This window comes from Talpa europaea (genome assembly GCF_964194135.1).
Source record: "Talpa europaea genome assembly, chromosome: 1".
In the NCBI taxonomy this organism is placed as follows: Eukaryota; Metazoa; Chordata; class Mammalia; order Eulipotyphla; family Talpidae; genus Talpa; species Talpa europaea.
Window position 1 is genome coordinate 49987908 of NC_140073.1, and position 27337 is coordinate 50015244.

The 27337-nt window shown below is 44.8% G+C and overlaps 1 protein-coding gene across 4 annotated transcripts in view; it reads right to left on the reverse strand.

Annotated features, from left to right (window-relative positions):
* The window catches only part of TENM4 (teneurin transmembrane protein 4), a gene marked incomplete at both ends in the record, with an annotated part of 390357 nt that overhangs the window by 32321 nt on the left and 330699 nt on the right, over window positions 1-27337 (reverse strand). For 3 of the 4 annotated variants that reach the window (XM_084236342.1, XM_084236341.1, XM_084236340.1), the window contains 6 exons: window positions 3804-4681; window positions 9926-10080; window positions 13329-13561; window positions 21125-21145; window positions 23307-23556; window positions 25889-26032. In XM_084236342.1, coding sequence (XP_084092468.1) covers window positions 3804-4681; window positions 9926-10080; window positions 13329-13561; window positions 21125-21145; window positions 23307-23556; window positions 25889-26032 — 1681 coding nt within the window. The remainder of the gene's footprint in view (window positions 1-3803; window positions 4682-9925; window positions 10081-13328; window positions 13562-21124; window positions 21146-23306; window positions 23557-25888; window positions 26033-27337) is intronic. The other variant, XM_084236339.1, reaches the window with a different exon arrangement.

Genomic DNA, 27337 nt, shown 5'->3' on the forward strand with positions numbered 1-27337 from the left:
ATATATATACATAATAGAATACTATTCACCTATAAAGAAGATGAAATTTCACCATTTGCAACAAAATGGAAGGAATTCAAGAGGATTATGCAAAGCAAAATAAGTCAGAAGGAGAAAGACAAATACTGGATGATTTCACCTGTACATAAAGTATAAGGAAACAAAGCAGATGAATGGACAAAGCTAAATAAAAATAAATCAGTGGAACCAAGGTAACCAGAAAGGAAGAATGGATGGGGTGGTAGCAAGGATGGAGGGGGTCAATGAATGATAGTGGATGATTTGTTAAAAAAAAGAATATTCCACAAACCATACTCATTCTTCAGATCCACCTCCAGGATCTTCCCGTAGCCCATAAAGAAGCGCTCCACGTGGTGCAACTGGGCCTGGTACCTCAGGCGCCCAACATGCACCCACGGCATCCCAGCAACTGCAGCAATGGCTTGGCCCGGCCCCAGCCCCCCTTAGCTGTAGCACAAGTGATTGAAGTAGAACATGTCACTGCTGTACATTTTTAACTCCCCTAATGGTGTGTTCAAATAGTTAAATCTAAGCACTTCCTCTTTGTGAAGCCTCCTGGCGCCAGGCCTTCCTGCTCAACTGAAAACATCTTCTCTTTGCAAACCCCCTTTACTCATGGCCCACAGTAGACTATCAAAAAAGCCTTGGCTTTCAGGCCTGGCCTTTCCTACAGGGAGCGCAGTTTCTGGACGGCACTAAGGTTGTCAACTATTTTTGCCCTTGAATTGATTTCCTTTGATGTATGCCATTTAGTGAAAGTGCTAAGTGTTAAGTTTCCTGCCACTTTGGTTTCATATTTTTGGACTTAACAAAGTTGTGAATAGCACATTCTAGGAAAATTGATAGCTGCAGTAACCCATAGGAAATAAAATGTAGAGTTCCATATTCTGGTATTGTGATTATATTGTTTTACATTAAAAAGAAAAGAATTTTTTTAATTTTATTTTTCCCTGTCTTGCAAAGTATAGTGCCCCCTGTTTCCATTAAATTTGAATAAAGACTATTTTTGCTTGACCAAAAAAAAAAAAAAAAGAATATTCTACCTAATTGTCAATAAGAAAGAAAAAACTCACTAGAGCAATGTTATTATCTCACTTCTACTTCTAGGGAGCATTACAGTTTGCTAAGTATTCTCACTCTCAGTATTTAGTTAGTATTTTTATCCTTATAATGGTTCTGAAATGGGTAGGGGCCATTCTGTCTGCCTGGTTGACACTTGGGTCTGGAAGCCAGCCAGCCTGCCCGTCACATGACTAGCATCCAGTGAAAGTCTATGTCTGGTACCCTCACTTTGCTCATAGCCTGAGTTGACCCACTCTGTTGGACTTTTCTCAATGCATTTTGGGTATTCTCAGGGACCTAACCCTTTTCCTACTTCATATCTTGATCTATCAGATTTGACACTTAGTTCTGCTCTTCTGACCTGACCTGTGATTCCTACCTACCTCAGTTATAAATTTTGTCTGCTTCCTTGATTAGCTTTGCAGTTCCTCCCTGGTAACACTTTTCATGGCTGAACAACATTTCTGCTGTCACCAGCACTGCCACTAATATTGCTTGAAATAACAGCAGCATCATTTGAGTAATTATGATGAGTAAGACATATTTTATTTCATTGAAATTCTGAACCTCAGCTGCTACAAAGTAGGTACTATTTTAATAGTACTATTAACTTGAATCCCTATCACACAGATAGTCACAAAGAATTCTGGTGAATCCAGCTGGTATGGTAATGTGGACTTACAAGTTCTTTCTGTTATGTATTCACTGTGTGATTTTAGACTAGTTATCTGACCTCTCTGCGCCTCAGGTTATGCATGTGTAAAAAATTTGGATAATTCCTTGCTGTCAAAAGTTGCTGTGAAGGTTAAAGGTGTAAGAGTCTGGCACACAGTAGAATTATGTAGAAGCTCAAAAAAAATTATGTTTTTCCTTCTATTTAGGGCTTTTATCTTATACTCCTGAGTACTGCTATTAAGTGGATACTTTTGAATTTCAAATGCCGTTTTATAAAAGCAGTGACACTAACTTTTCCTTCTTCATCAAACAGCAAATACAGCAGCTATCTAGTTCATCAGGGAAAGACAGGGAGGAACATGGAGTCCTTTCTGGTAGTGGTATAGGCAAAGACCGGATTTCTGAGCTAGTTGGGAGCAGTGATTCCAGTAATGTGTAAGCATTTAATTTGGGACCTGTGGGAATGACCCTGGGAAGAAATTGAGTGTCTCTACTTGCTCTGACAAAGAAACCCCTATATTGGCTAAATAAAGTATAAGAGATTTTCACTGGGTAATAGGGGAAGGCATTGAATTATTTAGAGTATTTCCATTTCAATGAGTTAATCAAGATAATTGCCATTTTCCTGGATCTTTGTCTTGTCTTTATAATTAACAAGGCCCTTGTTTAGAGAAAGGGATTTAGCCAGTGAGCTTTTTACAAATTGCTGTGACATTTTGGGTGTAGATTATATTTAAAAATCTATTACAGATCCTTTTCCTTTGGATTCTATGACTGAGAAACAGGCTTGATTAAGCTTAAGTAAAAGTACGGTTCAAGGAGCAGCAGGGCAGAGTTGAAAAGAACCTCAGCTCTTGTATCAGAAGGACGTGGCTGTGATTGCTGTTCTGCCAGCAGACAAGTGAGCCACAGCCTCCGTTTCTATTTCTATAAATTGAATACTATCACCTATCTTCCAGAGTTGTTGTGAGGATGAAGTGCAATAATGCACTGCTGATACTCAGCAAGACTGAGACTTTCTTCTGTACTGTTGTCTAAGAGTTATATATTCGACCTTGGTTGTCTGGAACCTGGCTAAGATCGCATAAAGAAGCTTAAAAGAAATCTAAGTAGAAAAAGAAATTTACAATGTCTATTCATCAAAACAGCTCATACAGGAACACAGGAATGTATAAATAAATATATAATACGTAACAAACATATAATGAATATATTAAGAATATATTTATTTTGGCTAGGATTGTAATAAGCTGAACTTCTGGTTCTCCACTCATAGTATAGCGGGGAACATGACTGAAGCAAATAGTGACATGACAGCGCCACACAGAGGGAGAACTCAGTACTACACTGATGAGATAGGAGCTAATCAAAGTTTCGAGTCACCCTGTGTGGAGGCGCTGGGTTCTGTATCATCGTTTCCTGGAAGCAATCTTCATATTACAGTAAAATGTGCATTGTGGTGGTTGTTTCTTACTAATGACCTTGCTACATGCAAAGAAAGAATTCATTATGCTGTCTAATGTGTTTGAGAAGGAGGGCATGTAAAGCACATCATAAGTTCCATCCAAAATGGTTAAAGTGAAAAAAATCTGCTTTTTAAAACTTGTAGATGCAACTTTGACTATGTGAGAAAGTCATCCGCATGGAACTGTTTCTTCTCTCAGTGCCCTATTTCTGGACACCAGTCATATGAAGCACTTTATCATGTACTTTTCACCTACATTGCCTCCCTGTGGTAACACTGGGCAGGTATTCACTGTTTTGATTTTACAGAGGTGGAAAGTGAGGCCTAGAGAGATTTACTCCTTGGTAGAGTGGGACCCAAGCCCAACACATCTGACTCCTTTGCACATGCCTTTTCATCTACACCATGTTAACGATGTGGAACATGAAAACACTCAACACTTTATAGGTAATGGTCCACAGCTGCAAATCCTGAATTAAAATGAACTAAATCCAAACGTTAGTATTTCATCGATTCCCTTCTAATCTTACAATGCATCTCATGAGACAAAACCATCAACTGGCATTATCTTGATACTTACTCATAAAATGTCGTCCATCCATTTTCATTGCTTTTGGTTGCCAGAAGGCCAGAGTTGCCGTGGTATGTCATCATGGCCAGCTCATGTCCTTGTGTAGTCACACTCTTGAGTGCACTGTTAGTGCCCATGGTCACCCAGTACACCTGGCCATCTGGGACCACCAGCCAGAGGGGCATCCCGGTAGAGTCGCGGCGGACATTCACCATGTTGCCATTGTTGTCTGTGATGAGTGTGACGTCACCGTCCCCCGTGTAGGTGAAGTTGTACAGGTAATCACCTGTGGGCAGGCTTTGGGTGTACAGGTGCTTGCCACTGGTATCAAACAGGTAGAGTTCCTGGTCGATTGGCGAGGATAGTTCATACATATTCTGGGTGTTAAGGAAAGGCTTGTTCTTCCGGATAAACCGAATTCGGATATTCCCAAGGTCCGCCACATAGAGCTCCCCGTCAGCACACACAGCCAAGGAGGACGGGGTATTCAACTTTGCATCCTTGGCATATCCATCATCTCCAGAGAAACAATCACAGTTGGCATCATTTTTACAGTCACAACCACTGGGGGCTCCAGCAACGAGTGAGATCTCCCCATTAGTGGTGACCTGCCTGATGCGGTTGATCTTCTTCTCATCCGTCTCAGCGATATACAGGACCCCGTTGTGAGAGACAGCCAAAGCGGTGGCTGACTCCAAGGTTGCATGGATGGCCACCTTGCTCAGCAGAAAGTGGTCGATACCAGGGACCTGGCAGTGCATGGGCCTGCCAGCAACAATGCGCACTTGGTGGTTTTCAGAGATCTGCAGGACCACATTATTGTCCAGGACGTAAAGGGAGTTGTCCATTGGGTTGATGGCTAAGTCTGTGGGCCACTCCAGGCGAACCTGACAATGGAGACAATGACACTCAAATGCCTGGCTAGGGGCCCGCCATTCATCATCCCACACCCCATATAGACTGTAACAGTGTCCCAAGCACCTTCACACATAGTCCTGTCTGAGCCTCAGAACATCCTGTCATCAACTAAGTTGCCAGCCCCTCTGATCAGAGTGAATTCATGCAAGAGTCACCACTGAGATATCGGTCTCAATTAGGCTGGCAAAACATGCAGAAGGGGCTAACAAAGAATAAATAGATATGTAAAAAGAAAGACAGACCAATCGACAGATAGGCAAAGAAACAAACCAAGTAGGCAAGAGGATAGACTTTGGAGTAGGACAGGCCTGGTTCAGATTCTAGCCCCATTCCTTATGACCTTGGGCCAGTTACTCCATCTCTCTGAGTCTCAGTATCTACATATGAAAGACAGGAATGACAATAGTGCAGGTTGCCTAGGCCACAGGAGCATGAATAATGGCAGCTCATTTCATGAAGGTGGGGGCGGGGAGATGCTGTGATTTTGGAAAGAACTGGTGCTCAAATGCCATCTCTGGTCAATTAGAGCAGATCCCCAGGTGTGGGGCACTGCCATGATTCGAAAGCTTCTAAAGTGCACTTGGGAGTCACAATGGAGTCTTTTATCCTTCAAATGTGATCAGCAGACCAGCAATGCTGGCATCTTCTGGGGGTTGGTCAGAAATGCAGAATGGCAGGCTCACCCCAAACTTACTGAATCAGTGTCCCCTTAAACAAGATGCCCCGGGGCTCCTCTGCACACTGAGTTTGTGAAGCCCTGCTCTAGCTAATGGTTCTAGTACCTCAGAGAACAGGTCTTCCTGCAAGGGATTCATGAAGCTGGCAATGGGAAGTGGGGGATCAGAGGTCTTGGGCTCCACATAGTAGCCTCCTCTGAGCCAGGTGGGGAAGCTGACAGGGATCGTGGTGAGCCTTCAGGTGGGCACATAGGAGATTACAGCAGGTAGGGTCTGAGGTGAGGACTGTTCTGTTCAGGAAGGGCAGGCTGGATTGTATCGCACTTGGAGGTGCCAGAACTAAGGGAAGCCCTCAGCCAAGGTGTTTCCAAAAGGTCCAGCGCGCTGACCATGGGTTGGAGTAGCTGACAGGTACTACCTCTGGCTGGTTTGCTTCTCTCCTACATACCCCAAGGACTTACTGCCTTATGTTCCTGAGCCCCTTACAAACCCTTGACATTTGGTACAATCTGGGGCTTATTTAAACAAGGTATACCTTCAGGTAAGAAATTTACTCTTGTATATCTTTGTTTATAAAGGTATTTATCACAGCCTTTTTAAGTAATGCTCAAAACATGGAGCCAACTCAAATGTCCAAAGATGTGAACTGGCAAAATAAATCACAATATATTTAGTTCGCTCACAAGTTAGAATACTGTGTGTCATCATTAAAAGTATATTATAAAGGGGTATTTAATGACACGGTGAAAATGCTTGCTATATATTAAGCAGAAAGAATAGGTTATAGAATTGTAAGCACAGCGTGATCCCAATTGGGGAAAAAATACAATAAATTAGATTGGGGGAAGAGGGGAGATGAAAAGGTTGAGTGATATATGCCAAAATACTAACTCTGTTGGCATTAGAGGTAAATTTAGAAGTAACCTGATCTTTCTTCTTTGTAATTTTTAGCTTTGCATTTTCTATAATGTACATGTGTCATTTATGAAGGTAAAGGAAACCCCAGTGGCTTATGTACATATGAGATGAGGCCCCCTTCACTTGCCCCTTCAGCTCAGGGCCCTCAGGATGGGGTGGGTCCTTCTCATTTTTTCTGAGCCCAACTGTCAGGCTCTGTTTCTGGAGTCTTCTTGTTCCCTCACCCCCAGCCTGCTTTCCTCTGTCTCCACAGAACAAGGGATCCTGAGGCACTGGGCAGGGCTGCTATTTTCACACTTCCCAGTGTTCTCTCGAGCGCAGCCTCACCGTAGCCTGCGGCTACATCAAGAACACAGTTTACTCTAAAGTGACAGGGGAATTTTCAATTTTCTAAAACCCATTTCTTGTCAACACTGGTTGCTAAATATTTCATGCCCTCTGGTCTCGTGGCCCCTTGGGGACCTGCTTGCAGACCTTTCTGCCTGTCATTACAATGAAAAGATGGCTCCCTGATGGGTGTGTGTGTGGGGGGGAAGGAGGTGGTGAGAGAGGGAGAGGGAGGAGGGAGGGAAGAAAGGACAGGCAGGCACAGTCCTGCTACCCTGAATGCCCACAGGCACCCAGGAAGAAGGGGCTATGATGGGGGAGATGGTCCTCCTGTTCACAGTGCCTGTGAAGTGGTTCTGTACCAGATCCAGTACCCAAGCTCCTCTCATTCCACCTCCCCTTAGTGAATCCTGCAGAAGCTGAATTTCCCATCATTAAAATGGAGCCCCAAGCCTTGATCATTCTGAGGCCCCTGCAGCTCCTGTATTCTGTGGCCTGGAGGTTGAATTGGAGTTCTCTTCCTATCTCCTGAGCATTTTGTGCTCTTATTAAAACACTCTGAACTGACTGCCTTGCTGCAGAGTTATTTTCAGAACTGGATCATCGAATGGATGAGCGAAGAGCTGATTGGTGGCTGGCCGGGGGAGCATGGGAGACGCGGAGTCAGGGCACCTCACTTTCTAGCTCAGCTCCACAACAGCCACAGGTGAGATCCTACTCAAATTTTTAAAATACTTTGAACTTCTTTCCTCAAGTGTGAAAGGAGGTAATAAACATTACATTGAATAGCTGTGAGGATCTTACAAGACAATGTAGAAGGAAGTTCTTTGTAACTTTTAAAGGGAACTGATATTTATAGCCTATCACTAGCTGCCACAGTCTGTGCTGTGTAATTTATGTGCTAGAGTTCACAAAAAAAAAAAAAATGTAAAAATCATCTCTCCATCCCCGATGGCACATGGCACAGGGCACAGGGCTGTGCATTTATAACTGATTTTTTTTTTCACCAACCCTTGGTTTCCTTATCTGTAAAATGGGGTAGATAATATCTGTCTTGAGGGATTATTGTGGCAGCTAAGAAAGCAAACTGAAGTTGCATTATCTCTGTACCTCCATTTCTAACAGTGTTTGGCCTGTGTGAGTTCTCAGGAAATCACTCGGGACTCTTAAGGGTGGTGCTCTGTTGTCTGTGGTGGCTATAGCCTGAGAACTAGTTTTCTGTTCCTCCTCTCCTCTATGTCTCCCTGTAGTTTCTTTTTGGGCCTGGTCTTTGTCTCCTTCTATAGGAGCTAGTCCAGGTTCTTTGGTCGTTCCCTTTGTACTCTTGCTATTGAGCTGGGTTCTCAGCTATCTGGCTTTCCTCCCTAATCCCCATGGCACAGTAAAGGAGCTGGGTAAACATTTGCAACAGAGGAAGCTGTGAGAACAAAAGCCAGTACCTTTATCCCTATATATAAGACACAAACATATGTGTGTGCGCACACACACACACACACGCGCGCACACCCTGTGTCTAGAGAATGAAACAAAAATCTAATGCTTAGATTCAGATAAAGATAGTGAGGGCCAGGGGTGCAGAGATTCCAGTCCAGGATTTCTGAATCTAAGTGTGCCCCCCCAACCCAACATACACATGCTATAAGCCAGTTGTCTTCCAAGCGTTTGATCTGACTGCTCGGCAGGAGTACCTCTGTCTAAAGTTAAACAATTTTCCAATGTGTGGATTGAAAAATGTCGGCACCCTGTGTTGACTGGTGGAGGGCCCGTTTTGAGAATGGAAAGCACTTGCACGCACATCCTGGGGCTGTGGCAGCTTCCTGATGGGTAATTCGAGCTTACACAGACTGGAGAGGGAAACTCTCAAGCCCGTGAGGTGAGGCCTGCCAAGTTGGAAAGACGAGTGGCAGAGAACAGATTTCATCCTGGAGCATAACAATCACATTAGTTGGTGCAGAGGAAAGCTACACCAGCATCTGACGGGGATGTGACACGGGTGTTGTGACCTCGCCTGCAATAGCCGCGGGCTCTGAGGAAGGGACACTCTGACATGGGCCAGTGCCAAAGGTGTCACTGAGCCACAGAGAGCAGGTCCATGGTCAGCAAAACAGGGCCTGTGTGTGCAGGGTACCCTAGAAGTGAGGGGGTTGAGAAAGCTAAGCCTGGATGTTGCTGACACCAATTTGCAATTTAATGTAATTCAAGCCTCCTTATTTCCTTGGTTTTGCAAATGTTGGCAAGACAGAGATTCACTGATTCAGCACTGGCCAGGCCCTGCCAAGGGATGTAGCAGTAAAGGACAAACTCTTGCCAACTCATTGCAGGACAAACTAAGGACATGCTGAAGGTTCAGACACTGTTTCCGCTCAGGTCTCCATTGCATGTTAAGGTCCTTCACTGATTGGTCCCAAATCAAGCCTTTCAGTTTCAACTTCTGCTATTTCCTCCAAGAACCCTATGGTCTTGCATTCAATTTCCTAATCTTCCTTTAATGTACCTGGTTCATTAACATTGTTCTTTTATATGTGCTGCTTCCTTTGTGTGAAATGTTTCCTTTTTTCCTTGTCACCCAGAAAACCCCTATTGAACCTTCAAAACTTGGCACAAATGTCACCTCCTTTGTGTAAGTGGGACTTGTGTAAGTGTAAGTGGGACTTGTGTTATTGGTCACTTCTGAGTACCAAGGGGTAAGGAGCCTTGCTTACCCTGTTTCATGTATATTTAAAGCAATCCTGCCAGGCCCATGTCAATGATACCCATGTTACAGATAGAAAACACGAGATTCAAAGGATCTCAGAAACTTGTCTAAAGTTATACAGCTGGTGAGAGACGCTTAGGAATCATCCACTCAGTCCATCCATCCATTCATCCATCCACCCACCAACCAACCAACAGATATGATTGTGTTCCTGCCGTGTACCAGACACCCTGGTTACAGTAGAGGAAAAGACTGACTGAATTTCTGGACTCATGGAGCTGACAGTTTAGAAGGAGGACAGGCAATAAAGGGGTACCTGTGCTTCCAAAGAGGGAATTCGAGCAGCAGTGGCTTTAAAATCACTGTGAGCCTTGTAGGCGTCCTTGGGCAGATTTTATCACTGTCCTCTGTGCCTCCCTCTGTCACCCCTGATGGTGAACCCCCAGAACACAGAGTCGTGCCTTTCCATCTTTGTGTCCTTAGAGATCTTCACAGTCCTGGCATCAAGCACGTGTTCTTAATAGGCTCATGCAGAAGAAAGATAAAGGGCCACTGGACTGACTAGGTGTTGGGTATAGACACAGGGTTCCCCTTACCTGAGAAATATCCATGACAGAATCGCAGCTGAGGGGCCGGGCTGAGGTGAGGTCATTGGAGCCCAGCAAGGTGGAGATGACTCCGTTCTGATCAATGCGCCTGATCATTGTGCCGTCCACAAAGTAAATCAGCCCAGACTTGTCCACCGTGATGCCTGGAGAACGGAAGGCGGAGCAGGGAATTCAGTGTTAGAGGTTAAACACACACTGGTGGGTCCTGGCTGGTTGACAGAACACACCTGCCCATCATTACATCTTCCAACAACTTTCGTTCCCCTTTGAAAGTTGAAGAGATGAACCCCACAGGCTTGAAGTAACTTGTTCAAAGCAGGGATTAGAACCCAGGTCTTCAGATTCTCCAGGGTACTGATCCTTCCATCTTGCTATGGCTAGAGAATTTTACTTACCACCTTAGCCATCTACTAAAAGTGGAATCATGGGGCCTTCCCTGTGGCCTAGAGGTTAAGTCTTAGCACTATCATCGCTACAGCCTGGGTTCGATTCCTGGCCAGGGAGCTAACCTAGAAGGCACAGCAGACCTCTCCTATCTTGCCCACTGCTCCCCTCAGCAGTGTATTTCAGTAGATCCACCTGTTCTGCTCCCCACTTGTCTCTGGTGAATCCTTTCACCTCCCACACTTCTGGCCTTCACCCCAGTTCTTCTAGGCAGAGAAAAAAAAAGAAAAGAAAAACTCAAGTGAAGTCTGAGCATCTATGTGTGTTTTTTGACAAACACTTTGGGTGATAATGATAGAAATCAAAGTTTGAGGATCACTCCAGTACATCAGTACTTCTTAATCACTGTGTGTTTCAGAATCACCTGAAAAATCTGGCCTCTTCCATTCCTGGAAATGTGAATTCAGTGGGAGGCTGTGACTGGGCCCAAGGCATGTTTGAAAAATGCTCATGGTTGATATTGGTTTCCACCCCAGGTACAGAATCACAAGAATCACAAGAGTTGCATGTCCATCTACCAAAGTGAACTGCTTAGGGGTGCAGAGGCTGAGAGATAAAGGAGCACTTGTGGTCTCTAGGCCCTTGCTCTTGAGCCCATGTGTCTGTGGCTGGTCACTTGGGTGGTTTAATCCCCAAGGGCCTCTGTGTGGTCAAAACCCACTGGACAGCAGTTCCTTCTGATCTCTCCTAGGTTGTCCAGGGCTGGTGGGTGATTTCACTTGGGGGACCAGGAAGTCCCTAAGATGAGAGAAGCCTTTCCTCTGTCTCCTGCCTAAAATGTAAATTAATTATACTCTTTGAGTACCAGGACAGGAGTTGTCTTGTTTGCCTGGCTCTGCTCTGTCCTTCTCTTCCATTTGCTAGGACTGATGAGTGCTCCATGAACAATCACATTTCTTGTTTACAAAGTTGACTGCACAGGCTAATAGAAGCGATCTGTCCCCTGATTAATTACTGCATTTTCCTTCTTTTGTTGTGCTAAATAGATGGACATCTTTCCTCCTCCCTGCTGCAAACTGTCTGCGTATTGTGGCACCCTTGTCATTTATCTGGGTTAATTACAGGCTTTTGGGCAATTTCACTGCCTCTGCATTTTGTGAACATGTGCATGCATGTGTGTGTGTGTGTGTGTGTGTGTGTGTGTGTGTGTGTATGGTGAAGAACACATTTGTAGCTCAATTAACAAAGACCTGGAGAGAATAAAAATTCTCAGAAACTGTTTTAACTCTGAGCGTAAAATGTTGTGACGGAGAGAAGTCTCAGGGATCATTTAGCCCAATCTGCTCTTTCAGCAGTGGGAAAACTGAGACCCAGAGGGAGACACACAGCCAATGGATGCCTGAGCAAAACCCCAATGCACAGTCCCTAAGTACAAGCCCAGTGTTCTTTCCACTTCAACTATTGTCTCAATACAAGGAAATTATAATTAGGAGGGAGATTAGCCATGGATGCCACAATATTACCCTGCAGAATTACCACATGACCATTCCAGGTCTGCGGTAGAAATAGCATGATATAAGATATGATATAATGTAATAAACATAACAAGAACAACAGGGCTCACTCTTCATGGGATGTTTGTCATGTGCCCAGTACCATCATACCAAGCACTTACATTCCTGAAAATATTTAACCTATACTATATCTGTGCAGCATATCTCACTTCATAGATGAGGAAAGTGGGACTCAGGGAGGTTTAGGAACTCACCTGAAGTCACACAGCTATTAGGTGGCAAGGACTGAATTTGAATACAAGACGGCTTGATTTCATTAGAGTCTACAACTTTGATTTGGAAGTACAATACCAACTGCATTTTACCAACTATTTCACAACCATGTTGTGCTAAATAGATGGACATCTTTCCTCCTCCCTGCTGCAAACTGTCTTCATATTGTGGCACCCATGTCATTTATCTGGGTTAATTACAGGCTTTTGGGCAATTTCACTGCCACTACATTTTGTGAACATGTACATGCATGTGTGTGTATGTATGTGTGTGTGGGGGGGCTCATTTCCTAAGGCACTATTTAATAATCTAATCACTAATGACATTTTAATGAAGATATCATATAAAATATATTAATTTTGACCCTCAGAACAATCCTACAAAGTGGACACAGAAGGTATTATTGCCCCATTTTATTGATGGCTTAGAAACTGAAGGTCACTGGCTTTAGGCATGAACCACCATGAATGTTCTGCTGATGGATATTTATTGATAATGATGCTTTCTCCAAAAAGCTTCCCTTGTCTCCCAGGCATCTAGACTCTGTGCCATTCTCCAGTGTCTGAATGATTCATGCTCAAGTGTTATTTGTTCTGCTATAATGAACTTATCTAATCAACCACAGCACCCTACATACTCAGTAAATATTTGTGAATAAAGTAATGAGAAATTGTGATTATGGGATGGTAGGTTCAACGTTCTGAAGGACTTAAACGTTCTGAAGGACTTAAAATTGAAACTTATTGCTAACCCATCCTATAGCACATGAACAGGTGCAAGGATAAGACACTGTGATATTGTTATAAAACAATTAACATGAGATGTTAAGTGTCCAAATGAATAGCATTGATAACAATGGGACAGCCAGTTAATGGAATACTATGTAGCTGTGAAAAATGAGTACACAAAGGACTACTTGACAATATGGAGAAATGTTCATGATATATTATTTAGACAAAAAAAGTAGGTTACTGAGACAGTTTTTTTTTGGGGGGAGGAGTATTACAACAATGCAAATACTTAGAAAAAAGAGCATAAGAAAAGAAAGGAAATGCTAGATGGGAATATTTCTGGCAGGTGGAATTATGACAATGTTAACTTTCTTTCCTCTGTATAGTTTTTGGTGTTTTCCAAGATTTTTTTTGCCACATGTATTTCTTTTGGAAATGGACAATATTCCAATAAATGTTACTGATAATTTATAAACAGCAAGTCCTTACCCCGGGGGTTGGTGAGTGTGGCTTCTGTGGCCTTCCCACCATCACCACAGCGAGTGTCATCGAAGGGGAGGCACTGGTCACCTGTTCCTGCGACCACCTCAGAGTTCTTGACAAGGTCCTTCACCACCACTGTGGACTTGATCTTAAAGACCCGTCGGCTGTTGGTGTCAGAAAGGAAGACGGCCCCCGTCATGGGGTCTGTGGTCAGGTAATATTTATGTGCTGGACTGTGACTGGAAAACAAGGACATGCCAGTAGGTGAGTGCTCCCCTTTTCCCCTACAGACAGCCACAGATCAGAACTTGAATCCAATCAAAAAGTCTTATGGAGATGATGTTTCTATTTTGGGTGATAGATCCCCAATTTTTCTGACCCCATTGATTGACCTAACTATCCTTCCTGCCCAACTATTGATGCAAAAGCCTCCTGTTAATGATTGTCATGCCCAGCTTGGTGCCTCACCCAGATCACATGCTCAATATAATGCTTTCTTAAAGAGATTATTAATAGGTAGCCTATGAATCCACACCAGAAACATGGAAGTCTTCACTTTAAAAAAAAACACCTTGAGAATTTGAAATGCAAGCCCTTTTCTCAGATTTCATAGCAGCCCCACTCCCATGTTGGGACTCACTGATAAGACCCTGCCAGATCTGACTCCCTGGCAGTGTCAGCACCATCTTGTGCCATGTTACAACCAACTTATGTTGACACTTAGGTTATACTTATCAGGAGTGCAGGAGTTTTCCTCCTGGAGTCAGATAAAAGTGAATTGCAGGATTAACTTGTAATTTGTAGCAACACCCAAAGAAAAATAAGCAAAACAGAGAGGCTTTTCTGTTTCTGTTCTGGAAAATGGTCATAAAGACAAGACTACCCTAATAGTAAAAGGGAAGTTAGACCAGGACTGTGTAGAGGAGACAAAAATACTGACCCTCATCACACAAGAGAAAAAATTTTTGCACATGCTTTGGAATCAGATAGCCCAGGTTCCAAGTCTAGCTCTGCCCTTTCCAGGTTCCAGAACCTTGGGAAGTTACTGACCTCCTGGACCTCAGGTTCTCTCCATCTGCAAAATGGGCTATTAACTGTTACCTTGCCAGAAAATTGAGAAAATGATGTAAAATCAGATATGGAAAATATTTGGCATCATGCATGGCACATAGTAGGCACTCAAGAATCATAATTGTAATTATTTTAATAACTAGTCATTATGTCTAATTTTATATTTGGAGAGGACTACAGTAGATATTTGTTATTAAGCTTCAATTTTGTTATCACATGGTACTGATTTACAATTCCTTCCAAATCTAGGCCACACTGGAGTTGGACTCCTAACTCCTGGGATGCTAATTGTCAGTTCTTGTGCACAGCCTGATCACTCCTGGTTCCTTAAACCACAACTCAATATTGGGAGACTCCTCTAAGTGTCCTGAAAGACTTCTGATTTGAAGTTCAGGCTGGATGCCCTGGCACTGGCCATTTTCATTGGACACTGTGACACAAATTGTGCTAGGGGGTTCAGGGGGGCAGACACAGCAGTGCTAAGTCGTGGCATTTTATACCCTTTCAAGATGCAAGGGAGAATCGGAAAAGTCTCCAAAAAAGCTAGTCTACATTTTATCAGGCATGTCAAATTTGGGTCCTTCTAAAAAACAAAACTTTGTTTTACAGGTTGGCATGTTTGAATTATGTGTGAAGTCTGGGTAATCTTTTCGATGTCCACGTCTCTGGAGGTCTTAACCCGTCACACTGTTCGTCACGACAAACACCCTTTGCTTGCGGCAGTGCTTTGGGGACTAACTGCTTCTAAGAGTACCAGACCTCGAGGTCCAAGAATCTTCTTTTGTTTTCTCTTCCTGAATTCAGCTAAGATGACAAGATTTTTTCCAACTGTTCTGCCTCTCTAGCCCTAAACCTATTGTGCCATCACCTCATTCTCAATTAAAGAGCCGGTTTCTTTGCCTGTGGCCTGGGTCCTCCCCAAGCCATTCTTCCCTGATCTAACCCAAATGCCAAGCTGTCACCTCCCTGCATTCCCTACAGCACCGCCACTTCTCACAGGCTAAGTTCAGATGCCCCAGCCCAGCAGAGCACAAGGCCCTTTGAGTCTGCTGCTGCTCCATTTTCCCGGCCCTTTTCTAGCTATTTCCTCAGACACCCCGAGCTCCAATACTATCCCTAAAATGTACATTTAGGCCTCTTTGTAAGCTGCTCTTGCAAGCTGCTCTTGCGCTATGGAATGTTCCACTCCCTCCTCCTGTCAGTTGGCTTAACTTCTCAGTCTTCAGTGTCAGCTCAAATGGTACCTTTTCTGGCAAAACCTTCCCAACTTTTCTCCTCTGGGTGCCGAGATTCAGACCTGGGTCACAAGACATGATATAATGCTGTGGCTGTTTATTAATGAGTCTGTCCCCCCCAGTCTGTCAAGGCTTAAATGGAAGAGGTGGGGATTGAAGCACTTTTTTGTATTTCCAATGTTCAATGTGGTGCCTTCTAGCCCACAGCTACCACTTGCATTAAATGACGGGCATTTTCACTTTTGCTTTTATTTAAACATTATTTTCAGTCACATTATTTAGCTTTCCTTTCATTCTCTTTGGGCATGGTGCTAACAAGAGAGATGCCCTGTTTACCATGAAATGTTCCTGCGCAGATGACACTGAGTCTGACTAACTAAAATGCATTGACATTGGATCCTGCTCTGTGATGCCAGGGCAGCCATGATCTCTGCTTTCCGCAGGACAGTAGGGAGGTGGAGGCGCTTATTTCATTTCTTAGCATATCACTCGTGCTCTCCACCTTGCAGAAATGGGTGCCTAAGTGTTGTGGGGGGCGCTATCACTTAGCTCTGGGTTTTGAGCCTCTGGTGCATGCCTTCCTGCACCACCCTGAGAACTGCCACTCGTGCAGTTTCTCGGATGGATGAATTCCAGAAGAGGGTGGCACCTGCAGGGGTGTCCCAGAGCCTATAAGAGCTGTGCCCCATCTTTTGTGCCTAGGGGCAATCTGCTGTCTGGCGGTCAGCTCAGGGTCGGGGAAGAGCAGTAGTGCTGCACTTAGGAGATGTGGGTTCTTTTTTGAGCAAGTCACCTAAATGGTTCCTGCTGCAGGTTCCTCAGTTGTGGCATGACTAAGCCCCTGCTCAGCTTCACTCACAGGCTTGCCATTAAGTTCAAATGAAATGATACATCTCGACAGCCCTTCTAGGTGCTAGAGCCTTGCAACAGTCTCCACCTCACTTCTTCCTCAAGCCACCTGCACCAGGAGCAGAGTCACCTGTCCTCAAGGCAGAACGGCAGAGACGACCCCCCTGTGTGAAGCATGGTTACTGCCTCCGGCACCTGTTCTGTCCCAGATGCCATGCAAGCACCTGGGAAACATGACCTCATGTCTACCCTATAAGACAAGTTCACTTTTGTTTTAAAAATACTATGTCAGAACTGAGACCGAGAGAAGGGAGATGACTTGACAAGGACCAGAATCTGCTAAGTGGCAGGGTGGACTTCTATTTCCAATCTGTTTTACTCCAAAGTCTTCTGCATGCTGCTTTTCAGGTCCTCAAAAGCTTCTTATTCACTGGGGTGCATCTGCTCATCCCCCGATATTCAGCTCCGGTATCACCTCATCACCTCATGTAGCTCCATTCCCAGGTTCCTGGCCCCCCTCAACCCTACTGCTGGAAATGGCCACTTACTTCCCTCTTGTCCCCACTAGACCCTCAGCAGAGTACCCCTTCAGTGCCTTTAGCACCTTAAGATACTTGTCTGTTTAGAACTTTCAGTGACATCTTGAATCCTCTAGGGCAGGGATTGGCTTGGAGTCCCTGAGATGCCATGGAGCAGGTGCTCCAGGAAGGTCTGCTGGGGAATGACTGCCTGGTTTCCTGGGGGGGACGCAGGAAGCACACTCTGTGGACCTAGAGCGATGGCTCTCAAACATGGCGGCTTGTCAGAATCATCCAAAAGCCTTTTTTTTTTTAAAAAAAAAAAAAAAAGCCTTCATTATGGTCTGAAGGCATCTCTCCAGCGACACAACCAGAAAGAGAAATCATGGCTTAGAGCAGCGTTTTTCAAGCCTTGCTGTGCATGTGAATCCCCTGGAGATTTTGTAAAAGTGCACCTTTCAGCTCAGAGTTCTGGGGTGCAGCCTGAGAGTGTGCATTGCTAACAAGTTCTCAGAGGAGATGAATGTTGTTCTTTGTACTTTGAGCAGCAGGGTCTCATCCTACACCTCCAATCATGAATGTCTTCAGGGCCTGAGATGGAAGATGGCTGAGACTCAAGGTCTGACTCTGCGGACAGAGACGACGTCTGACACAATTCTGTCTCTCCCTACCCCCCAGCTCCAATATCCTGAGCACAGATAGGGTCACACTCTATTTCCAGAATCTGCCATAGGAGTTCCTGAGGACCCACATTCTTTTCTACTTTTTAAAACATAACTGTGGCACCTCTGGAAACCACATGAAATTGAGGCTGTGAGGATCATCCTAGAAGTTAATGAGCTGTAGTCAAGATTCCCTCTACCTGCTTTCTGGCTGGTGTAGGGAATGTTCTAGTAGGAGTGGTGAACCAGGAGTTTCTTAGAAAAAAAGATGATCTATTTTCTGTTTCTGAATTATTCCTCTGTCTCAGAATAAGGTCTGCTCAAATCAGGGGCAGCCTTGGAGGACACAGACAGGGATTCAAAAAGCAAATGTCCCACCCACTTGGTTGGTGACCTTGGGCAAATCACTCTACTACTCTAAGCTTCAGTTTTTTCATCTGAGAAATGGAGATAAGCACATCTATTTTATTTTTTTAAAAGATTTTTAAAAAATTTATTTTTGTGTAGAAGGACTGGGGTGCAGGCCAGAGGTGTAGGGAGTGAGAGGATTCACCAAAGACAGAGTGGGGAGAAGAATAGGCAGATCTGCTGAAATACACTGCTGAGTTGAGCAGCCAGAGAGACAGGAGAGGTCTGCTGCGCCATGTGGATCAGCTCCCTAGCTGGGGATCGAACTCAGGCTGCCTCAGGGGGTCGTTATGGTGGTAGCACTGAGACTTAACCCCTAGGTCACCAGGGAGGCCCAGCACATTTAATTTAAAGGGCTATTTTGAGGACAACATAGTTTAAAGAATATAAATGTTTAAGCCTAGTGCCTCTTTCATTACAAAAAAATTAAAATGCCAAATAAACGGCAGCTAGTCACCTTGAGAAGCCTTCAGAATATTTATAGTGCATAATGGAAAAGCTAAGTATGTCACACCTAATATTGTCCCATCTCCCTGATTCCCTGGGGCAGTTAAAGGCTTGTTAGATTTAGCACAATATGTGCATCTGGGCTTGATGGAGCTTGGAGTTCAAATGTATTTCTGAACCACAGTCTTCACATATTCTTCCATGAGCCTTGGGAAGAGAGCTAGGAAGAGGTGAGGATGCTTGTTACCTGAAGGGGTCCAGAGGATTAGGGATCCCTGTACTGAGCATGCCTAGCATGTGGGCTGGCACTATGACTGAAAAGGCCATGGTAGAGATGAATCTGCCCTGGGGCACACCGGGGCTAAGGGCAGCAGGCTGGACTCAAACACTGTTCCCGGGAGCAGCTGAGACAGTAAATGCTAATGGATAAAGAGGACAAAATTTTAGAATTTCTTTAATCCACTTCTGACATTTACTGAAAGAAACACTAAAGCCCAGAGAGAGGAAGGGATTTGCCAATATCCAGGTGCCAGTAAAACCAGAGCTGAACTCAAGGCTTCCCACTCCTGACTGTCTTTAGAAAACTGGAAGGCAGAAAGGCATTCTTTTTTTTTCCTTCCCCTTTAGTTCACTTTAGAAATGTCTGGAAGCACCTGAGAAACCCATGAGTTGAGAGAAGGCGGAAGCTGGCTTTGAAATCATACCACAGACATATCAAGCGATCAGTAAAGATCAGAAACAAAAGGCACCCAAATCATAGTTCCTTCAATTTACTGCTGGCGGCTGGAAACCTTAAAAGCTAGGTGACCAGTGTGAGACCACATGATGAATGCACAGCAAAGCTGGACAAGCGCCCTGGCCTCGGGATTCTTCCCCATCAGGTCCTGTTGTTTGCTGCTTTGTACCAGGGAGCTACCTCCACTGATTGTTACATGCTAAGTTCTCATCTAAGATCTTTATATGAAATGCACTTTGGTATTTTCTGCACAACTGAACTGAGGGCACTAATCAATGCATAGTTTAGTATCACTCATAAAAAATTTCAGTGTCAGGAAAATAATGCTCTTTCCCTGGGAAGTGGGCATATTTTCCTCTTTCTGATAATGCAAACCATGAAAATAATTTCCTTATTTACTCTCTGGCTGCCAGGAAGCTCACAATCTAATCTAATGCACAATCCAGTATTTGAGTTTCTACCTTTTTTCATTTGTTCTAAAATCTTATTCAATGCACGTGTCTTTGGTTGGAGGAGAATTGAATTCCTTTTTGGGAAATATGAAGACATCATCATTATCATACAATTGGATGGTGGTGAGATAATTACATATTATTATTATTATTATTATTATTATTTACTGCTACTATTTTGAAGCTACTCTATGTACTTGGCACAATTCTAGCCACAATACTTTACAGACATCCTCTCTGGCCCTTATAGTAACCTTCAAGGGAGATTTTATTAACTTAAAGTTAGAAACTAAAGCCCAGAACAATGAAGTAATTTTTTTCAAGATCACACTTTGGGGAATTTTAGTTTTCTCTTCTATAAACTGGATGCATCATGAGTGCCTGCTTTACAGGATAGTTTAGAAATCATTGGAACCCCCCCTTCCCTGCTGCACTATATGTTTTCTCTATATTATTATTATGTTTCTCTATATTAATATTATGTTACATTAGTACTACATCTAATTATGTAGATATGGATGTTATCATTATTGGACTTTAGGTCTGTTTGATTATTTCCACCAGCCTAAGATTTACTTTCATCCTAACTGAGCATCCATCCCTCAGGCCATTTTGATCTGAGCCACACATGGATAATGAAGAGCCACCCCTGTAGCTACAGCTACAGCTTCCACTGCCCAAGACTACTTTCAAGCCACCCATGTGTGTGGGGTGAGGACACTCTGAGGCAGCCATAATCTAGGAGGCAGACAAGCACTGCCTGACAGATGACGCTGACAGCAGACAGAGTGGGGAGCACTCTGCCCGCTGCACTGTCCCTCCATGCCTCCATGACAGAGATACTCCACGACAAAGCCCCAATTTGGGGGATACTCTTTTTGGGTGGTCCCTAGGGTATGAACATCTTCCCTACTCTGTCCTTGCAGGCAAACCTTCTGCTGAGGTCACCTGGCATCCCAGCCACCAAGGTTGAAGCACTTGGAATGTCCACAGAAGTGCCAATCTGAAACCTCTCTTCTTCCAGATTCCTCACCTGATCGAGATGTTCCCAGCACTTCCCATTGTGACCATCAAAGTCATTCAACACAGCTAACACAGCTAGGATCGTGTCCCATTTATTTCAAGGACAAGCAAGCTGTGCTGTTCAAATGACTATGTCAGGTGCAAGCTTTCCCCCCTATTACTGTAATTCACAGCCGACCAAAGTACCCGCTGCACTTTCTTAGGGATGAAAGGAGTTCAGGCTCTCGCCACCCACCCCCACCATTATTAATGACACCCTCTCATTGTAACTGATTACCCCAATCAGTTCCAACCACACAGGATTCATTTGCCATTGAGCCATGGGAAAGTGACACGAGCAGCTTACCACAACATGCAACAAGGCAGAGGAGAGACGGGAAATTCTCCACTGGTTGGCTTACCTATGTCTGAAATCTTTATTTCTGACAGAAGACAGGAGAGCAGGGAATAGAAGAAAGAATGAGGTGTTAGCAGCAGGGTTAGAAGCATTATTAGCAGCCTGAAAACTTGACAGCAGTGGTACTGTAAGATGCTATAATAAATAAAGACTTAGCAGCTATGACACTGATATATTTTATATTGGATATTGCTTGTCAGCGAGCTCACTTACAATCAGCAATATATCACAGAAGAGGCATGGCTTCCCCTGTACTGCTGTTGCTGACTGTAGGGGAAGAAGCTGAGGTTGACACATTCTGCTCTTTCACTGGGGCTGAGACAGAAGTCGAAAAAGTTGATTCCCTGGCCTGCGTGGACGCACTCCCAGAGATACCCACGCTCACTGCTGTGTCTGTGTACACACTGCCCTACAGGGAGTTACTGAAACTTGCATAGCCCACCACCATGGTCCCCATGTGGGGCTGCAGAATTCAGGGTATACCATAGTTAGAGCAGGGGTGTGGCGGGGCGGAGTGAGCCAGAGAAACAGGCCTAGGAAAAAAATATATTAAGATGATAATATACTGATCAATTTATTTTCCTTTCTGAATTTCTTTTACTCCTCCCTTTCCTACTCTCTATCTTCCATGATCTCCCAGCATCTGTGGGAGGGAGGAAGGGAAAAGAGGATCTCTTTTCTGAAAGATGTGATTAATAGAGGCCCAGATAAGGTTGTTGCCCAAAGTTGTACAGCTTCCCTGTGAAGGTGGGCTGACCCCACCCCCAGCCCCCCAGACCATGGCTCTTTCGATCACAGAGCAGGAGATGGAAAGATAGTGTGAAAGGTTCCTTGCCCCTTGACAGATGTTTATGCCAGTCCAACTTATATAAAAGAGAAGAAAAGCTGAGAATATTCCATCAGTGGCCTGGTTCTCATTCAGTCTGATATCTGATTTCCTATGAGTCCATAGCACGTGATTCTTCTCGTGGCCAAAGACCCTCTTCTTCACTTGTCCCTGTGTGTGTGAGGGGGTGAATACTAACATCTCCTCTTGAGGGCCATGGTGGCTGTCAGTCAGCAGCAAGCCTTACTTACATGTGCACTGCAGAGTGAGCTTCTCAGCAGGCACCTACCAGCAGGGAAGAACTTAACAAGGCATCAAGCAAAAGTGGGCCTCATCGGACCAGATGATAATACTTGGGCCAGCAGAGCTGTGTGATGGCCTTCTGGATGCGGATGGGCCTGCCACTCTACAAGCTGGACCAAGGATAGGTCTTCAAATTCCTCATGCTTCCCTTTTCTTGTTTGTGAAGGGCAATAGGTATACACACCCGGCAGAGCTATTATACGGGCAAGTACTAGGAGCCTAGCAAAGGTGAGTTTCCTTTTGCCCTGGCCACTCTGGAGGAAGGCTTCCAGCTCAAGGGCCTATTCCTCGCATGGCCAGGAGATGGGCAGCACCCATTCCCTAAAGCAGCTGTAGGGAGAACTTGGGACGGTGTCTCCTGGGAGGGAAAGTGAGGCTCCCCTGTGTAGAACCATGGCTTTTCTGCAACTCTAGAACCCTCTCTAAGACAATGCTCTGATTCTAAGAAGACCTGGTGTGGGGAAGCATAGAGAAAACCCAACCTAGTGGGCTGTGAGTGTGGCTGCGTTCCATTCCACTTGTGGTCAGGGCTGACGCAGCTGGCTCTGCGGCCACTTAGGAACAGAGAGGCATGGACAGTTTTAGTCTGTGGGCCTGGCCTCAGTACTGGATAACTGAAGAGAAATGCTCCTAACCCTGATGAATGTCAAGTAACGGGGCTGCACTGTTCACACTGGCTCAGGGGCTTGTCTGTTCTGCCCTCCGTCGTCCTTAAATGAACTCCTGTGACTAATTCCTATCAGTTTGGTGCTAGGAAACAGAAAGAAGATTCAAGGAGCTCCAAGGAGTCTAATTCTTGGTTGCTAGGAGCCTTCAACACTGTCTGGATGCCAAGGACATCTGCTAGTCCCAGGAGTGGCTTAGATACATTGCCCTTGGAAAGCAGCACCTGTGTCCCCAAGGTTCCCCGTTTATGGTCAAGCCACTGAGCTGGGAAGTGAAAAGTCTTAGCACCTGACAGGTGAGGTCTGTCCTGTCCTCCTCTGGGCCAAGTGGATAAAGAAGTTGGGCCCAGAGGACGGGAAAGGGACTGCGGGGAAGACATTGCCTTACATACCTCAGCTCCAGGATGTTGGTGACGTTCCCAGAGGGGAAGATCCTTCGGATGTAGTTGAAATCCCCCACATAGAGGCTCCCATCGGAGCCACATGTGAGGGCCACGGGCGCCAGGAGCTTGTTCCCGTCAGCGAGGCCATTGCAGCTGGGGCAGGAGATGCTTCTCCGGCGTCCATTGCCCATGATGCTCCCGATGACAGGGGGCTGCTGAGACACAAACTGGTTCTCCCCATTTCCTTTGTGCAGGATGCCTGTGACAAGGACAGAACAGAATCACTCAGGGTGAAGAACCAGCTCTCTGTAGCGGTTGATCACAGAGTCACCCTGATTTTGCAAGGAATGCAAGATCTCCACCTTTCACTTCCAGACTGGTCTCCCCAGGCCTTACCCCCAAAAGGAAACCCAGAGTGTCCTAAAACATAGTGCTTTACTGACTGAATGGCCACAGCTCTGTGAGGTAGGTACTATTATCCCCCTGCGTTAACAGGGGGATGGGCAAGTGGCACCTGAGGTCACACAGGTGGTAAGTGTTCCTGAGTCCAGGATCTTAACCTTTTGGCTTCAATGCCTCCGAAACAGGCTGCACACACTCCACGCACCTAGTCCATGCCTCTGGTGTAGCATGGCTTCTTAATTGCATTAACCTACTTTTCTCTCTTCAGATGGAGACCATTTTAAGTAAGGAGATAAATTTCCCCCTTCTGTATCTCATGATTAGCACAGAACTGGACATGAGTAGATACCAATAAACACTTATAAGAATGCATGAGAGAAACCTCACAGTCTCTCTTCACCAAGGCAGAGATAAGAGATAGGGATTTTTACTTGGTTTTGCTATGACTGGGCTGATCCCAGATCTTGCATAGGTCCCAGCACTGCTCTAACTGCCATGGGCCTCATTTTCTCCACAGGCAAAATGAAGGGACTGTAAGCTTATCAGTGATCTGGGGACTGTAAGCTTATCAGTGATCAGTGATCTCACATTTCTACCAGTTTCTGTGGGGCCCCGATCATCCTTTATCACTTGTATTATTGTCACAGCCTCCGAACTGGACTCTGCCTCTGCCTCACCCCTCCCACACTGAAGTCTGAATGAGTCTGGGTTTTTACAGGCCATATGAATCTTCTCCCAGGCTGTCAATTGTTAGCTTTGTTGAAGACGTCCATTACTAAACAGGTATTATTCATTTTTACATAGACTAATCATTTTTCTACTCTACTGTTTGTGCTCTTTTTACCTCATCACACACCAACTCTACAAACACACACACACACACACACACACACACAAGCACATATAGTGTGCCAGGCATATCCACCCAATCCACTCTGTCCTTCTTCGGTGGTCTCAGAACCATTGATGTTTTGCTGGACAATGAGTCCCTGGAACCGACTACAATCCCAGCCTCACATGCAGCTACACTTGGTGTATGACTAAATTCTGGCCCTTGATGTAGCAGTGGTGTGGGATGCTGCTGAGTGGTGTCCTTACAGTGGAAGAGGCTTGCTCATAGTTTTTTCCCTTCTCTCTTCCAGCTACAAAGTAGATGTGAGGGCTGGACTTGGTAATTTTGAACTATGACCTTGGGGATGGAGGCCCTAGTAGAGCAACTTGAGGAGCAGAACTTGGACTCTGACTCCACAGAGTGCTAACCCAGCCTCGCATTATCTTTCTCTACACTTCCAGGTGAGTAAGAAATAAACATTGCACTTGATGGCAATTTTGTATATTTTGACTTTTCTGACACTGATGACCAACAGGTCCTAATTACTACTCACAGGTTAGTTTTTGGTCTCCTTGTCCTGTGTCATGGCTTTATCAATTCCCCCCCTTACCCCAAACATGCTATCTCTTTGGTAGGCATTCATTTCATCTGTAGAGTAGGCCAGCAACATCTGACATTGTTATTGTAGTAAGTTGGCCTATTCCAGAACACAGTCAGAGTGTGCTATCTAAAATACAGATGATGTCACTGGATTGCCCCAGTCTTTTCAGACATTTGATGTTGGCCTCTGAATGAAATCAAAAGTCCTAATCACCCTAACCTGGGTGCCAGCTGCTCAGGGGCACAGCTTGAGCTTTTGCTATTCCTTGTATTTCCCCCTTTTTCTGAAACTACAAAGAATGTTCTTTCCAATTATTTGTCTTTTGAATCTCAGCACTTTGGCATATACTGCATCTGCCTCGAATGTACTCCTTACCTGATACAAAGGGCTGACCATAGTCTCTTTAGGACTCATTCAGAAATCCTCTGCAAAGGCCTACCTTGCTGATCTAGACGCTGGGTGAGGTGCTCCTCTCCTGTGCCTCCATCACGACCCTCAGTGATGGCACTGGCACAGCCATGAAATAACTTGGGAATGTCTGCCAAAAGTGAAAACTCTTGGGACTTTCATTTCTGCACCCCTAATGCCCAGGAATGGCAAGCACAGAGCAGGCATCCAAGGAATATTTATTGACTAATCCTAATCCTCTGACTTACTGACCACATATGCATTTTTTTTGTTGTTTGGCAGGGCAAAAGGTTACTAAACAAGGGTCACCCCCTGGTCTGGCTCCAGAAATTCTATGAATCCACTCACCACTTTGGATGTTGAGGGCATGATGTTTGTCTAGGCTCCATCCTCCCAGCTTGGAAGCATCAATTTCATAGCCCTGTAGCACAGCTGTTCTTTTTTCCCACAGGATCAGATCTGGGCAGGATTCATACTCATAACCCACGGAAACTGTAAAAACCAAAAGGCATAAAATGCATAGGTGAGCAAGCTCATTTTGGCTTTCACTCTGCATGCAAAGCTCTCGCTTGTCTTTTTTAGAAAAGGGAAAAACGATCCTATTTCTAATTTGGAACCAGATCTTAGTGCAATACTAACATAAGAATACTGAGCCTTAATATCCCCCCTTTTTTTTTCTTGGCAGAGTTATCGCATATTATTAGGAAAAGTTAAATGTGAATCAATTCCAGGGAAATACCAGTATGGAAAATATTTTAGGCACAAAAGTCCTCACAGCATTATTTGAAATAGTGGAAAGTCAGTGCAAAGGCTACAGATAGCTTCATAGTGCTGTGCTTAACCTCTTGCACCACCAGGGAAGCCCCATAATCAGTCTTTTTAACTTAGCATTATTCTATGAGCATTTTCCCTATTACCACATGGTCTTCCAATCCATAGTTTCTGCATAATATTCCCCAAGGGAATGCACTTTGGTTTGTTCAGAAGTCGCTGGTCTACAGAAGGGATTGGGAGCAGCGAGAGGTGCACCTTCGCTTCCATTGTGCTCTTCAGGGGAGGGTGGGGTGCAAACCCCTGGGGAGGATCTGGGGAAAATCCAGCTCTGTTTCCTTCTGATTCTCTTTGGCAGGTCACCTGACCTCTCCGAGACTCAGCTTCTGCAAGCGGAATTTAAGGACAATTTCTGACCCATAGATGGTTGTTAGGGTGACCGTGATACTAAGGTAAAGAGGAGGGGAATGCCATCCTGAGTGGGCACTTAACAGACACGCCTCATTTCCTTCCCTCCCTCCCTCCTTCCCACATTACTTCTTCTCTATTCCTCGTTATGTCCTTACCGAATCCAGAAAGGGAATGAAATTGGAGTTGTTCAAAATGAGAAGGGATTTCTAGGGCTGTTACTCTAAATGCTTAGAGGATTAGCCTTGCTAACAGACCAGCTCTGAACCCTCTGGGTCTCTGCTCTAATCGAGAAGCTGAAATGAACACAGACATCCCCCAAAAAGTCCAAGGTCTGGGTGGGGTTGGGACTCCTGGGGAGGCTATCTTCACCTCCTGCCTCATCTAAAAAAAGTAGTAATGACAACAAAGAGACAGCCTCTCCGGAAATGAGGGAAAGAGGTCAAAAAGCATTTCTGATGAAGGAAGGATCTTAGCGCTTGTGCCTCAAGAAGTGAAGAAACCAGGAGTTCCAGGCTCCCCGATCTTAAACCATTAAGTCCAGTTTCTCAGACTGTGGGGCGTGGGCAGGGCAAGGCCGTGGGGGTCTGTTTTTGTGACACTGACAATCTCTTTTAG